The following is a 14,388-nucleotide window of genomic DNA, read 5'->3' as shown; positions in this document are numbered from 1 at the left end:
TTAATGCTTGGCTGTAAGCACTGTTTAGTACGAGTGATTGGGTTCGCGTCACAGCATAGCAGGACTTTGCCCATGAGCAAAAAAAAAAAAAAAAAAAAATCCAGTGGAAATGACTTCCACTGTCCGGCCCCGTGGGCACCCGTCCCGCCTCCTCTTTGTTGCAGCTCAGTGTCCCACAGAGGACAGAGGTGAATTCCATGTGATGATTAAAAGTTTCTCCCTCAAGGTGACCTCAGTCAGGGGGGTGAAAGTCAAAGAGTAGGAAACACAGAGATGAGAGGCGGGCATCTGTATAGGCCGACAAACTCCTGTGGTGGCGCCCCCCCTCACGGCGATCAATGATTGTATATGACATGATAAGTATAAAGCGCAGCACCTCGCAAAGCAGGCATGGGCAATCTAATCATCGTCACATCGATGATTACCACAAGGCGGGATGCATTTGAAGAGGCTGCAATTACCTGCATGCCCCTCGGTACACATCCTTTCTCCTAACTCTGCGTTCAATCACCGCCACGGTGCGGTCACGACAGTGACGTATGCTGACGATTAGCCCGGATACACTTCAATTATGATAAACAGCCTGCACACTTCTTAGGCCGTGATGAAGAGATCCATCGGCACTCAAGGTGTTCTGCTCCAGGATTTTCACATCAGCGGCAGATCCGACGCCGGAAGGCCCGGATGGACCTCTTCTTTATCATTCACACCCCGCTGAAGCACACCCCCTTTCAATTTACACTACAGTATTTATTAATAATCTCCACCTTCTCCAAAGCCATCTTACACTGCCCTGTAACTTAGGGTGGGTTTAGATACGGAGAGATAGAGAGGGCCGGGGGTTTGGATGAATGGATGAGCAGTGATGAAGAGGAGATGTCAGAAGGCAGAGGAAGGGAGCGGTGCATTAATCCAGCATGGGGACGCGGCCGAGGGGGTGCGGCGGGGGGAGGAGGCGGCGAAAGAAAGATAGCCTCTCGGCTGTGTTCTGTCAAGGGAGAAATTACACATTTACGGAGGTTTTTTCAAGCAACGACGGCCACCATAGATCAAACCGCTGGATTTATGAGCCAATTTTCAGCATGAAATATAGACACAGAGAATCAATTTTACCCATGTTTACTTGCTTTCTCCCCCCTACCCCCCCACCCCCCCTTTTGACATTCTTTGACGAGGGATTTTCAACTTTCAACCTCACACCAAGCAGCATGAATACTGTATTTTACACACCTGATGAAGCAATCAAATCCATGTGACTGTACTGTACATACATTACAGGTGCCCAAACCTCCAGCAAGGCCCACTTACTGGAAAATGGAAACATGTTAAAAAGTTATATTGCAGTATCTCAGCTTTGTGATATACTGCAGGAAGGAAGGGCCTGTTACTGCATACACAAGTGAAGCCAATCAAGTTGCATCTTCTCTAAAGCAGTGATTTTCAACCACTGTGCTGCGGTACACTAGTGTACCTTGAGAAACCGTCAGGTGTGCCGTGAGGAATTATCCAATATCACTTTTTATAATTGTGTATATTATGTCAATAGCCATTATGTCAATAGTATACATGGACCCAAATATTCCAATTCACTTTGGTTTATTTGCTCAAACGGAAAGAATTGAACAGGGATGGAATATTCCTTTAACCAATCCGATTGAGGTATCTTGTACCCGCTCAAACGGAAAGTTGTCAGGGTGCCTTCTTCTTCGTGGTGTTTTTCTTCTTCTGTTGTTTATTGGCGGTTGGCAAGCAGCTTTCGTGTGCATTAGCGCCATCTGTGGAACAGAATCTAAACCCTTCTATACTTTATTCACAAGTGCAGTTTTATTAAAAAAGAAAATATATATCTATATAAAACATGTCCTCAGTTTAATTATAAAATATTAGCAAGATTGAATTTGATCTTTTCCTGTTTAAATTGATCCCGGGTGCGTTCTTTCAGCGCATGCTCAGATATGACGTAACACGCAGATCCAGACGTTCTTCACTTTTAAAAATGGAGGCCAGCAATCGGCACTGGACTAAGCAAAGTTTGTTTTTGATTCAAACTAAACTTCAAGACTGGACAGACGAAAAACTGGCAATACGGAGTTATTCCAACAAGTGAAAGAATAACTCGGGGAAGTCGGTATCACGTGATGTTGATGTTTACGTTTTACTGCGCATACTCTATTGACTATTCTGGTTGATTTTCACGCCGCATGTAGACAAGAGATTGGAATATTCCTTTCCATGGATACCATTGTTTCCCGAAAGGTGATTGGGAAAGAGAAAAAGTGGTGATGTAAAAACATGGCTACTGGAGTGTCTGTGGTGTAAAGACTGGCAGAGCAATGTAATATTGGTCCGTGTGGCAACACCTACCTTGTTCCTCCCATAGACTTATTGATGCACGTGTGAGGTCGTGGTGACATTTTGGAACATTTTTGGTTAGTGGTGTGCCACAAGATTTTTACAATGTAAAAAACGTGCCGTGGCTCAAAAAAGGTTGAAAAACACTGCTCTAAAGAGTAGTACCATGGTAGCCTCAAAACAACTGTCACATGACCTGAGAGCAAAAACATCATGGTCTAGGGCAGGGGTGGGCAAATGTTTTGACACGTGGGCCGCATTGCTTTAACAAAATTTATGGGGGGGCCAGACTATATATTTTACATGTAACTGTCCACCTGAAGTATTGTATCTGTAAAAAGTGTGTGTGTTGTGTCCCTTTTTTCAGGAGCACTTTGTAAACAGCAGACCACATCAAATAACAAAATTGACAAAACAGCTACTTAAACCATCAAAAGGTTGGCTCGAGTCACGATGCCAGGTTGGATGTTAAATTGAAATTAAATACTTTGGAAAGAATGGGCGGGCCGTATTCAAACACTTGGCAGGCCGGATGTGGCCCCCGGGCCGTAGTTTACTCACCCCTGGTCTACGGCAACGATACAATAGCTAGCTCAGATATTTCAGCTGTCAGGTTCCACTCTGAGGAACATAGTGAGGAACTGGAAGACCACAGGAACAGGTTTGGTTAAGACCCGCAGTGGCAGGCCAATAAGAATCTTACATAAGCCGAGGCCAAGGATGGTGAGAAGGTGGATGGTGCTCCAAAGACCTCCAACATGATCTTGGTGCAAATGATGTCACATTTGCATCCTTCAAGTATTCAGCTATTCTGGGTGTAAAAAGTATTAGAGCCCTCTTGACATGAAATAACAACCCTATAGTCATCCATATGTGTGTATTTCCTATTACGGTAGATATGACATAGGCCACCGTTAGTATCGGGAAAGTGTTCTGTTGTTGTAGTATCTGGAACATAAAGTGTGACAATTGCATGGCATTACCCCGTGACCGTAGTGAGGATTAGCAATATAGAAAATGGATGGATTATGACTTTATTCCTGCAAAAATTGTTTTTTTTCTTGTTACAACTTCTCCTAACATTTTAACTTTCCCTTATGGTGAAAAAATTACATGTGTTTTTTTCCATTTTTTAACTTTCTTCCTGGACATTTTTTCCTTCTTTTATTTCCATATTTTCACTTTATTCTCGTAAAATTATCATTTTTTCAGCAAAACCATTTAAAACTGTTGTTTTCTTTGTTTCTCATACTCTGAAAAACTATTTTCTTTTTCTTTCTTTCTGTTAATATTTCAGCTTTACGTTACTAAAATTGTCATAGATATTAGGCATTTTTTCCTCGTTCCAATATCATTTCTTTTTCTTAATATTTTGTCTTTATCCTCATAAAATTACAGCTTATTTTCGAGAGCTGCTGTTTCTAATAAATTTTCCATCTATTTCAACTTTCTTCTTGTAATTATGACTTTATTTCCATGCATATCCTGACTTTATTCTCATAAAACTCTTTTTTATTTATTTCAACCTTAATTTATTTTTTTCCCCATATTTTGACTTTATTTTTCAGCAACCTTATTTTCCAAAAAGTACAATTTTATTTATGTTTTTGGTAATATTACGACTATTTTTTCTTCAATACTTCAACTTATATTTAAAAAATATTATTTAACAAGGACCCCCCAAAAAAATGCAAAAATGTAAAAATCAGCAGTAATTTTACAGGAATAAAGTCAAAACATTCATATGAATATGTCTGGTGTTTTCACATCAAATGCTTTGTTTTTATTGCAGAAATCTGTCTTGGAAGTGGACAAAATGCATGCATTAGACACATTTCATGAAATTGACTTTTGCATCAGTTTCTTGGAAACTACAAGGCATATCATTATAAGCAGCTGGTGGCAAACCTCCTAGAAGAGACGGATAAAGAAGTGCAACTTAAATATTTATATGCCGAAATCTGCCATTTTGATGTAAAAAAATATTGTTAAATATCTTGAATAAATTAGCGAACCGGCGGGTTGGAAAGCTACAGATACATCTAAATAACAAAATTAGTATAAAAATGTGATTGGTTATTAGTATATCGGTCTTGAGAAGTAGAAAGTTATCCAAAACTTGAAGATTAGATTAGATTAGAACAAGTTTCCGTCCATCCAGAAGTGGAATATGAAGTGTAAAGTACTGAAGGCATCTTTGAGTAAGTTGCTGCATGGCGTTCGTGTTTGAAAACACGGTCAGACCAACGTATAGTAATTAAAGATTCAGAGTTGATACCTTCAACTGGGTCAAGCCGTCCACAATTAACATAGAAATAATGTCAACATAAGCTAAACGACATCATTGACACGCAATTAGCAGAATTATCAGGAGGGAAACTAATCACTTTCCCATGACTGTGCCCAGCCACACTCATGGCTGCTTAATTATCATAGTAATGAAGTGTTTAGTTGTCAGGCCATGATTCTACATTCTTACTGCACGTGCGCGTTCCAAAGCAATAAAGTGTCATGTGACAATGTGAGTTGTGTGGCCGAAACAACCAGTACACAAAGTCTACACCACAAGGGGAAATAACACAAGGTTTATTGAAAGATGGATTAAGGAGAAGCAGAAGAGCTCCAAGCTGGTAGAAACAAGCGTGTTTTTCCAGGAGTGAGGTGGATTATGGTGTTCCCACTCCTGGAGCCTTCCTCTTTCCTAGCAATTCATTTCAATTACCAAGCCGTTCCCATCTTCTTCCCCACGTCACCATTAGCTCAGCCTGGCAATTTACAGTTGATCTTGCCTCATCTGAGGCGGAGCGTCGGCCCAAAGCAGGCAGAAGAGCAGTAATGGAATGAAATGTCACTCAGTCGTCGCCTTTTGTGGCAATGATGCCGAGCGGGCTGGTGTGTGTGTGTATGTGTGTGTGTGTGTGTGTGTGATGCTTCTATGTGGCGTCCTGCTGTGCCGTGTCTCTCCTGTTCAGTCATCACATTTTCTTATGTGAGGCCCCAGTGCCTCGTATGGTCCTCATCAGGGCTTCTTCACCTTCTTCACCGAGGAAGAGCTGGATGCTGATTCTCTCCGTTTGCGCTGCGAGGTGATAAATGACACAATCTTGTCAAGGTTGGACTCGGCCGAATCCGGGAGCAAGTCGGCGCCACGCGTACGATTCACCTTCTCTTCACGCCGTCTTTCTTCATGTGTGTAAATGGGCCTTATAGGTGGAGCAAACTTCATATGATGCGCCAGTCACTTCATTTTCACACAGATTTTTTTTTATACACCAGATTTTTTTTGTAATGTTTCCCATACATTCATTCACAAATCGATTTGTTGCCATCTATTTAATTTTTGCAATCGTTTACTTTGAAAGTGAGACATAGAAATTAAACTTGGATCTATCTTAGAACAGCCTGATGCATGTCGAAACTTTTTTTCTCCACAATGAAAAGCTGCTCTGTCAGCAGCACTCATGTAGCCTCAGGCCATAGCACCATAGCACCATAGCCATAGCGTCACTGTACTATAGGCCAGGGGTGTGTTATTGTTGGCCCTCGGCAATTTGGAAAAGTACAATTAAACAAGAAAAACAAAACAACGTAAAAGACAGCAAAAATTTAAAGAAAATAGCCAAAATATTAAGAAAGGAAAGTCATCATTATAAGAGAAAAAATAGCATGAAATTGAAAAATTACACACAAAAATTAAGTTGGGAAAAAGTAATATGATAAAGTCAAAGTGAGAATATGAAAAATATGTTTTTCTTTAAATATAAAAATGTCTCAACATGGGTTGGTTTAAAAATGTAAAAGTAGGCCCCACATCCTTTGTTTTTTTTTTTTTTTTTTTTTTAGTTTTTTTGGCGTTCAGCGCTTTCTAAAAATACAATTAACACAAAAACAAAAAAAACAGCAAAAGTGAAAAAAAATTAAATTTTATGTAAAAAAAGACAAAATATTAAATGAGGAAGTCATAATATTACTGGAAAAAATAGCATAACATTGAAAAATTAAGTTTTGAAAAAGTTCATGATAAAGTCAAAATATTATGAAAACAAAGTTATAATATTGTGAGACAGAAATGTATGTCATTAAAAAAAAATCCTAACAAAAAATAAATAAAAAAATTAAATTAAATTAAAAACTAATATTTTCACCCAGCTGTTTTTGTTCTGAAATTTAAAAAAGGTCTGATCGTTTCAACTTGTGCTGGTTTAGGAAATGTGAAAGTGGCCCCCATCCTTTGATTTTTCAATATGGCCCTCTGTGGAAAACCTTTGGACACCCCTGTTTTCACTCATGTGAAAACACTACATACACTACATGTATACTGCTCCACCACCTGTACACGGACTACTCCAAAGTATATCCAAGTATTCTAAGATATACCGTATGACCAGAACAGCTACCCCCCCCCCCCCCCCAGCCCTTACCTGATGGTGACAGACCAGATGTGACGGTACACTCACCGAGTTGGGGGTCAGCGGAGCTCCCACCACGTCGATGATCTGCTCCTTGGCTTCGACCTTGATGTCGTCTGTGTTGGGCCACGCCTGGGATTCGCCCACCAGAGTGGATGCCACGTTGCTGTTGGCGCCCCCGGCGTCGATGCCCTGCGATGCGGCGGCGGCAAGCCCGCCGCACGCTCCTGCGCTGCCGGCCTTCAGCAGGGCTTCGTAGCGGTGACGCAGCATCTGCTGCTCGTACTCACAGTTGCTGTGGGCCTGCTTCAGCTCGTAGAGCAGCACCAGGTCGCTCCGCAGCTCGTTGAACATCTGGACAATCTCCTCTGTGGGCATGGGGTTGAGATCTGCAGCAGAACGCCAACAATGTTTATAGCGGACCTGGCGGCTTCACTCATCACGGTTTTTCCAAATAAATGAATAAATCCTTGTGTTTTGTGGTAAAATACGGCCTATTATTTATAAATTTGCCATTAAGTGTAATACAAATATAAGGCATTCAGAAGACGCATTGAAATATGTTGTGATGATATGCAGTATTCTATTTCAAATCTAGAGGTCTCTAATAATGTTATAAAACGTATTTAGAAGGATTTTAAAAGCTTTAAAAAGGGACCTATTATGCTCATTTTTCAGCCCTTAGTATAGAGTTGTGGACTCCTACAGAGCTACACACCATAACCGGCACAGAATGCTTTCTAGATCTTCCAGAATCTGCATCTATTCCAGCTGTATTTCCTTTTATTTCCAAAAGGGTCTGTTTTAATTTATTCCACCATGGCCAGCCTCCGGGCACGCCCACTCCGCCTCCACCCATATAAGGAAGTCTGGTGATAGGGGAAAAATTCCCGTTTGCATCCCAAACGTGCAAACGTCATTATCTGAAACTTTGGCATTGCTTAACACGAGAATTCGACATTCTAACTACATTTATAGGTCAGAAAAGTGGGAAAAGCATAGGTCCCTTTTACGTCTAAAAATATTCCAAGGTTTACTTTGCTGGTTTGGTTCATGGAATCCCCATAAATGAGAAATTACCGTATGCAGGATCCATGTAGCGTCTATGCTGCAAAGTGGTAAAATATTTCACTCACCGACTCCTTGTTCCGCAAGAATCTGCTCAATTGCCTTGATCTTCTTCTGGCCCACTGAGCTTGGCAATTTCATCTGCAATCACACAGAGACCCAGACTGAGAAAGAGCGAGACTGGCACGGATGGGGGTGTGATTTAAGGTAAGCAGAGGGTGCGTGCATAAACAAACGTCAAGGATGTTAATTGGTATGAAATGCACTTCAGAGGGCCCGATCAAAACGTCTTCATTCACTGAACTCTGTCTGACTGATTAGCTGGAGGGGAACTCCGCTCCTTAGCGGGGCTAATGCTTTTCCCATGGAGAGCGGCGGGGCCTCGTCCATCTTGAAGATGAATCAAGGACCCCTTTGCTGGCTCTTACAAACATTAGCACGTCAGCGGCAGAAATCATCATCAGCGTGTTAATGAGGAATGGCAAGCTGAAGCCAAACATTCTGGTTGCTGTGTCATAGAACGCTGAAAATCTTCAGCTGTTCAGAAAACATGACTCCTTCAAATATTTTTTTAAGTAGACACACTTTGTTGTCAGCCATACTTTTCATTTGTTCACGTCAATTATACTGTAATTCCAATAGTTAGCAAAGTCCTACCTTGGAGGGAATAATACAAATGTGGAGCAGCAGTACTTACCCTCTGACTACGCAGTGTAACTCCAGAAGATTTAAAATCTGGAAATTTGATGCCTGCGGTCTCCGGGACGGCCTGAGAAGATACAACACATGAGACGCCCACAGATACAGGGTTTCCGCTACAGGTGATTGATTGGTTGTGGCGATACGCCACGACAAAATAGAATCCGCCACAGACTTTCATGTTGATTTTTGTAATTATCGGGAGAATTAGCAATACATGCTAAGCCCATCTATGCCAGCGTGTGTGACCGTTCACATTTCAATCTCTGTCCACTTTCTGAAATGATTGTTTATACACCTGGCTGGCGACGTCTAGCTCGCTCGGAGATGCAAGTGGCTATTGCGTTCATCAGAACCATCGATCGTCATCGCAACTTACTTTTTAAAGTGTCACTTAACAATCTTGCTCTCTTGTTATCATTGTAGTACTTGAAGACGCAAAGAACGGCGGAAAGCTCGACAAAATGTTCATCATTTGCAAAGAATGCCGCGTTAAGAAGCCGTACAACGGCAGCACTGCAAACATGCAGACACCCCACCCCCTAAAAAGGGGACACCACAACACGGACGAGTCTACCCCCCTCCCCCCGTCTAGTTCCTGGTCGGACACCGGGGAAAAACCAAGCAAATCAGGTCAGAACAAGTGGATCTTCCACTGCTTTCCAAATTGTCTAGGAGCTATTTGTCCGTCCCCAACAAATGCCCCCCCTCCCTCCCCAATGAGTGTTCAGCACAGCAGGTGACATTAGAACAGCAGAGCAGTTGGCTTCTTCTTGAATTGTGAACCAATTTTAAAAGGGTAGAAGTTGTTTTCCACTTTCTGCTCCTCACTACTGTATTAGCCTAACTGCTAGCTCATTCATATTAGCAGTATGTTTAGCAGTCAGGAATATAATCAAACATTGATTGCACTGTTGAAAACTTTAACTTTGTTGTTGCTGCATACTGTATTTTTTTACAGCAGTAATTAATGTTTAATTGTTTTACTCCACCACTGAACCACTGCTATTGTAATTACATAGCCCATGTGAAAGTGGGAGGAAAGTTGTTGCTTTTTTTAAGATGGCAAAAAGAATGATCAAGAAGTGGTGCATAGTAAAATCCAAATCCTTTTTGTCGGACCATACTGAATTCCATTTTTTCCCTTTGTTTATTTGCATCATGTTGAATTGCAACATATCGCAAGAAATTGCACCATATCAAATCGGATTGCATTGATTTGAACCAGGGGTGGGCAAACTACGGCCCGGGGGCCACATCCGGCCCACCAAGTGTTTGAATACGGCCCGCCCAATCTTTCAAAAGTATTTAAACTCAACATACAACCTGGCATCATGGCCTGAGCTAACCTTTTGATGGTTGTATCAATTTTGTTGTTTGACATGGTCTGTTGTTTACAAAGTGCTCCTGAAAAAAGAGACACAAGCACATAATAATAATAAAAATTAAAATAATAATTATTATATTATTATTATAACTATTATGATTATTATATTTATTATATTAATGCTAATTTTTATATTAATTATATATAATATTGTTATATTTGCATATTTGACATAATAATAATAATACCAGGTGGACTGTTACGTGTACGTGTTACGTGTTATATCAATGCGGCCCGCGAGTCAAAAAGTTTGCCCACCCCTGATTTGAACTAAATGATTATCGCATTGCATTGTATCGCATCGTGAAGAGGGTGAATCGTGTTGCCAGAAAATTCCATGTACCGTTAAAGTATGGTATCGCTGGCAGTGCATGGAGATGTGTATCGAATCGTCCTCAGTGCTGAGATTCCCACGCCTACTACACATACAGTATATCACCGCTGAAGTACAGACAATGAGACGCCTTCTTTAAGGAAACTTTTGATGCGATCCCACTACACTGCATGCAAGGATCGCTGCGAACTTTGTATGTAAGAGATACATCATGTCGACTTGGATGCTGAAAAGTGTCTGAATGTACAAGGTACATACATACTCATATTCACAAATCTACTACATTTATTACATGTTTATATACTGACAAATATATTTTGTTATCTTTGCGGCTTGGTTATTTAACAAGCTGGCTAAAAAGAGTATGACATAGTACGTTGTAACAATAGTAACTAGGTATATGATAAAAAGATGGTATGAATATTACCCGCATGAGAATGTTGTACTGTTGTAAAAGTAAAGCAAAGATTTAATAACAGTATTAACTGGACAGTGTAGGTGTCTTTTGGTGCCTACCGGTTTCTCAGTCTCTCTTTTTTGCGGCAGTTTCTTTTTAGAAACCCTCTTTTCTGCTCGTCTCAGCTCCGTGGTGGTGTCGGCTGCCTTTATGAGCTTCTGCAGATCCTGAGCTTTCTTCTCCCGTTCCTTCTTTCTTGTTTCAATCTTTCTCAGCTCCTGGATGAGATATTCCTCTTCTGCCACCTAGAGGCCAAACAACCAAAGTACAATCTGAGAGTAATATGGTAACAAACATGCACACGCTTGCTTACATTGCTGGGAATAACATGTTTACTCTTTCAATATCCTGTCACTTCCGGAATGATTGATTGAGCACACCTGAATGCAGGCGTCAGAGTAGAAGTTATAGTAATTCTACATGTGATCAAATTGACATAAAATCTGACAGGATCGCTGCATAAGACTTCAAACGTGATTGTAGCTTTTATTGTTGGAATGCACTTCTTTTGGTTTTGTCGTTCCAAGCATCATGGGAACTGTAGCTCTTTCAGCTCCATCATGGTTGAAGCCGCAAGGTTCAAAGCATGTGAAAAAAGCAGTGCTTTATAGTCTGGAAATGATGTTAATGATCTATTTGAGCAGACTATTTTCGGGCATTTTGAGTAGCTTCCTGGGCATAGTTTACATTGTTTGTACCACTTCTTTACGGGATGCAGATGGGAAATCCTTACAGGGTGATGGTTATGATGCGTTTTCCACTTTTCTGACGTAGTTAAAATGTTGTATTCTGGTGTTAAACCATGCCAAAGTTTCAGATAATGAGGTTTACGCATGGCTCTGAACGCTCGCTTTCATAGGGCGCTGTAAAACTGTTTCTGATTGCCGTGGCTGTAGGCCAGATACAGAAGTGGAGAGAACTGCAGTGCTCACCAACGTCTGGTAGCCCCACTACCGATGTTGGGCCAAGATTGTCTGCAGTTAGTAAACACGGCACACTCACGTCCGGCTTCTTAGCTCCACGGCACCAACTATAAAAGTGTGGCGATAGGAAGTACTTTGAGTAGTACTTTTGAGTGGACGTGGCCAGAGGCAGGCTGTGAGTGGATTAAATTAAAACAGACCATTTTGGTGGGAAGCACACATCAAAGGACATATAGCTGGAATAGATTCAGATTCTGAACGATCTACTTTTCTGTGCTGGTTATTGTGTGTAGCAGCTCTATAGGAGTCCACAACTCATTACAAAGGGTCAAAAAAGAGCATAATAGGGCTCCTTTAAATTATGCGGATGCACTTTTTTTTTCCAGCAGACACTGATACAGATACATTTGCACTTCTCAAGACAGATAACGATAACTGACCTAACTTTCTTTGCGGCTGGATTTGTGGCAGCTGATGTGATTTTTTTTTTTTAGCCTCCTCACGGAATGTCTGCAATTCTTTTGGCGCAAACAGCAAGCAAAATGTCTTCCGACATCCCACACAGTCGATGCCATGTTTGTTTCCAGTGAGCTCAGTGAGGCTTATGACAGGCCGTTTACAGCACGGCATGGGGCGGGAAAAAGGAGTGCTTGATTTGCTCACCTTAATCCAGCTACGGCAGTTTTTTTTTTTATACTATCAGATTCATCAGTTGGACGCCATAATTCCTCATAGTGTCCTGATAATTATCTGTCTGATGTGTATGGTGCACCCCTATTACATGATCAAATCCATTCTTCCAGTAAGTGTCATGGATTCTCACCTGTTCCGGTGTACGATTGAAGAGCTTGTCCAGTTGCTCTTTACGCCGCCTTTCATGGCCAGCGTCAAAGATGTAGATTTTGGGCTCAGTCCCTGAGGCCGCACGGACCTTGGTCAGCTTCCCACAGATGCCGTAGTATCGCTCTTTGAGGTCCTCTACGGATCGTTTCTGAAAGAAATGGAACTGAAATCAACCCTTAGAGTTCAGTGATCGAGTAAATGATGTGAAAAGGGGAAATACTCTGTACTGCTGGTGGTCATATCGGTCATGTACGACAACAAAGCGTAGGTCAAAGCGCTTGCACAGATCAAACAGGTGGTCCGTCTCTGCTTTTGTCCACCCGTCGTCATGGAGATGCATCTGGTATTCCTGTTCCGAGTACACGGGTATCTGTACGGTCTTTTCGGGAAACAAAGAAATGAGAAGATACTGTATACTGTTGTTGATGCGGGGAAATGAATACATCTTCAAGCTCTGAAGAACAACTGCTATGCACCTTGTTGAAGCGGGCGAAAGGGTAGTCTTTGCCTTCTTCCGCCGCCCGTCGCCAGTGATGGAATATGGCGCCATCCCTTCGAGCCGGATTGGTGAAAGGCATCCACTTCCAGGGGCGAACCTTTTTACAGCCGAGCTTGGCTTTAACTGTCCTGTAACCCTGGGTGGTGTCGCTTGGCAGAAGCGGGGGTGCATCCCTGGGCACGGGGTGGTTGACAAAAACAAATGTTCAGACCATCGGGATGAACATTATGCATAGTTCGGGCATGGTATCAGCGGTCTACGGATCACAACCACAGAAACACTCAATTTGCCACAATTATGATCAATAATATTCACCATAATTTAGTAATTGTGTGGTCACATTATTTTATGACTTTGAATTTTCTACATACACCTGACACTTCGATGATATTAGCTTTACTTGAGGTGAACAAAAACTTTTTCGGGGGGGGCAAATGTGACACATGACAGTAATCCCTTGTTTATCACATTACACACCCAACTGTGACAAGTTCCGCAAAATAAGAATCCTTACTTTGCATAGAAAACCGACCTTACAACCTTCTAAATATAGTTTTTACTATTATTAATATACCAGACATGAAAAAACACACCTATAGTCACAATTACCCAATAGAGAGAAAACTTCCTTACTTTTTATCGGAATACAGCAGCGCGTAGACTTCTCTGTGCATTCCCTCTGGCCTCTTGAAGGTCAGCGTTTCAGTTGTCTTCTTGGATTTTTTCTGGGCAGGAGGATGACAGACTCATTAGTTCATCTTCAACGAAATTCATTTTTTACGTGCATACTAGGCAATAAATATTTGGGCTTTGCTCCTAAGGTGACTGTTAGGTATTTCACAGAGGTGTAGGTGACAAAGCCAATTAATGTAATACCTAATAAAATAAAAATATTGGCCCCCGAGCCGCACTTTGGACACCCCCCGCTGTAACTTCTGTCCCTCACCTTGTCAGAATTGATGAGGTCCTTCTTACTGATGGGCCCATCATTGTCCCCTCCTGTCAACTCCAGAATATCCCTGACGTCCGCACCGGTAGCCATGACTTGAGCACTTTAGATTCACTCAACGTAAATATATCGTACAACACGTCGGGCGCGCGTTCATTGATCTTGTCCTGTAGCTAGCTACAGGCTAACGCCGTCATTTCCAAAAAGCTTTTACAACAGAATCATACAAGATACACGATACGACTACAAAATAGATGTTTAAAGTTGCAAAGCACAGAGCTTTAGACCTAAATGGTTGTCTAATATATACGAATATCTGTTTTAATATTCACTGCTATTGTTCTGGCTTGTCACCATGCTAAATGCTACTTCCGGTGATGTCTTCTTCGTAGGTTGCCAAATAGGTAGGTATACCAAATAGCGCCATCAGCTGGAGTGAACTGGGTTAGCAATATTTTTATGTTTTAA

The 14,388-nt window shown here is 41.5% G+C and overlaps 1 protein-coding gene across 1 annotated transcript; it reads right to left on the bottom strand.

Moving 5' to 3' along the window:
* Positions 1–1,509: 1,509 nt before the first annotated feature.
* Positions 1,510–14,362, bottom strand: dmap1 (DNA methyltransferase 1 associated protein 1). The gene is made up of 10 exons (XM_058072967.1): positions 13,918–14,362; positions 13,605–13,696; positions 12,949–13,144; positions 12,693–12,851; positions 12,453–12,620; positions 10,766–10,951; positions 8,527–8,598; positions 7,898–7,970; positions 6,810–7,150; positions 1,510–5,431 (listed from the first exon to the last, which is right to left on the bottom strand). Exons 1-10 carry the CDS (start codon positions 14,011–14,013, stop codon positions 5,372–5,374), a joined length of 1,443 nt encoding a protein of 480 aa, XP_057928950.1. The 5' UTR covers positions 14,014–14,362; the 3' UTR covers positions 1,510–5,371.
* Between the last annotated feature and the right edge of the window lie 26 nt (positions 14,363–14,388).

The sequence above is a fragment of the Doryrhamphus excisus genome, chromosome 5 (assembly GCF_030265055.1).
Source record: "Doryrhamphus excisus isolate RoL2022-K1 chromosome 5, RoL_Dexc_1.0, whole genome shotgun sequence".
Classification (NCBI taxonomy): domain Eukaryota; kingdom Metazoa; phylum Chordata; class Actinopteri; order Syngnathiformes; family Syngnathidae; genus Doryrhamphus; species Doryrhamphus excisus.
The sequence above is the reverse complement of the archived record's forward strand: the minus strand, read 5'-3'. Positions and strand labels throughout refer to the sequence as shown.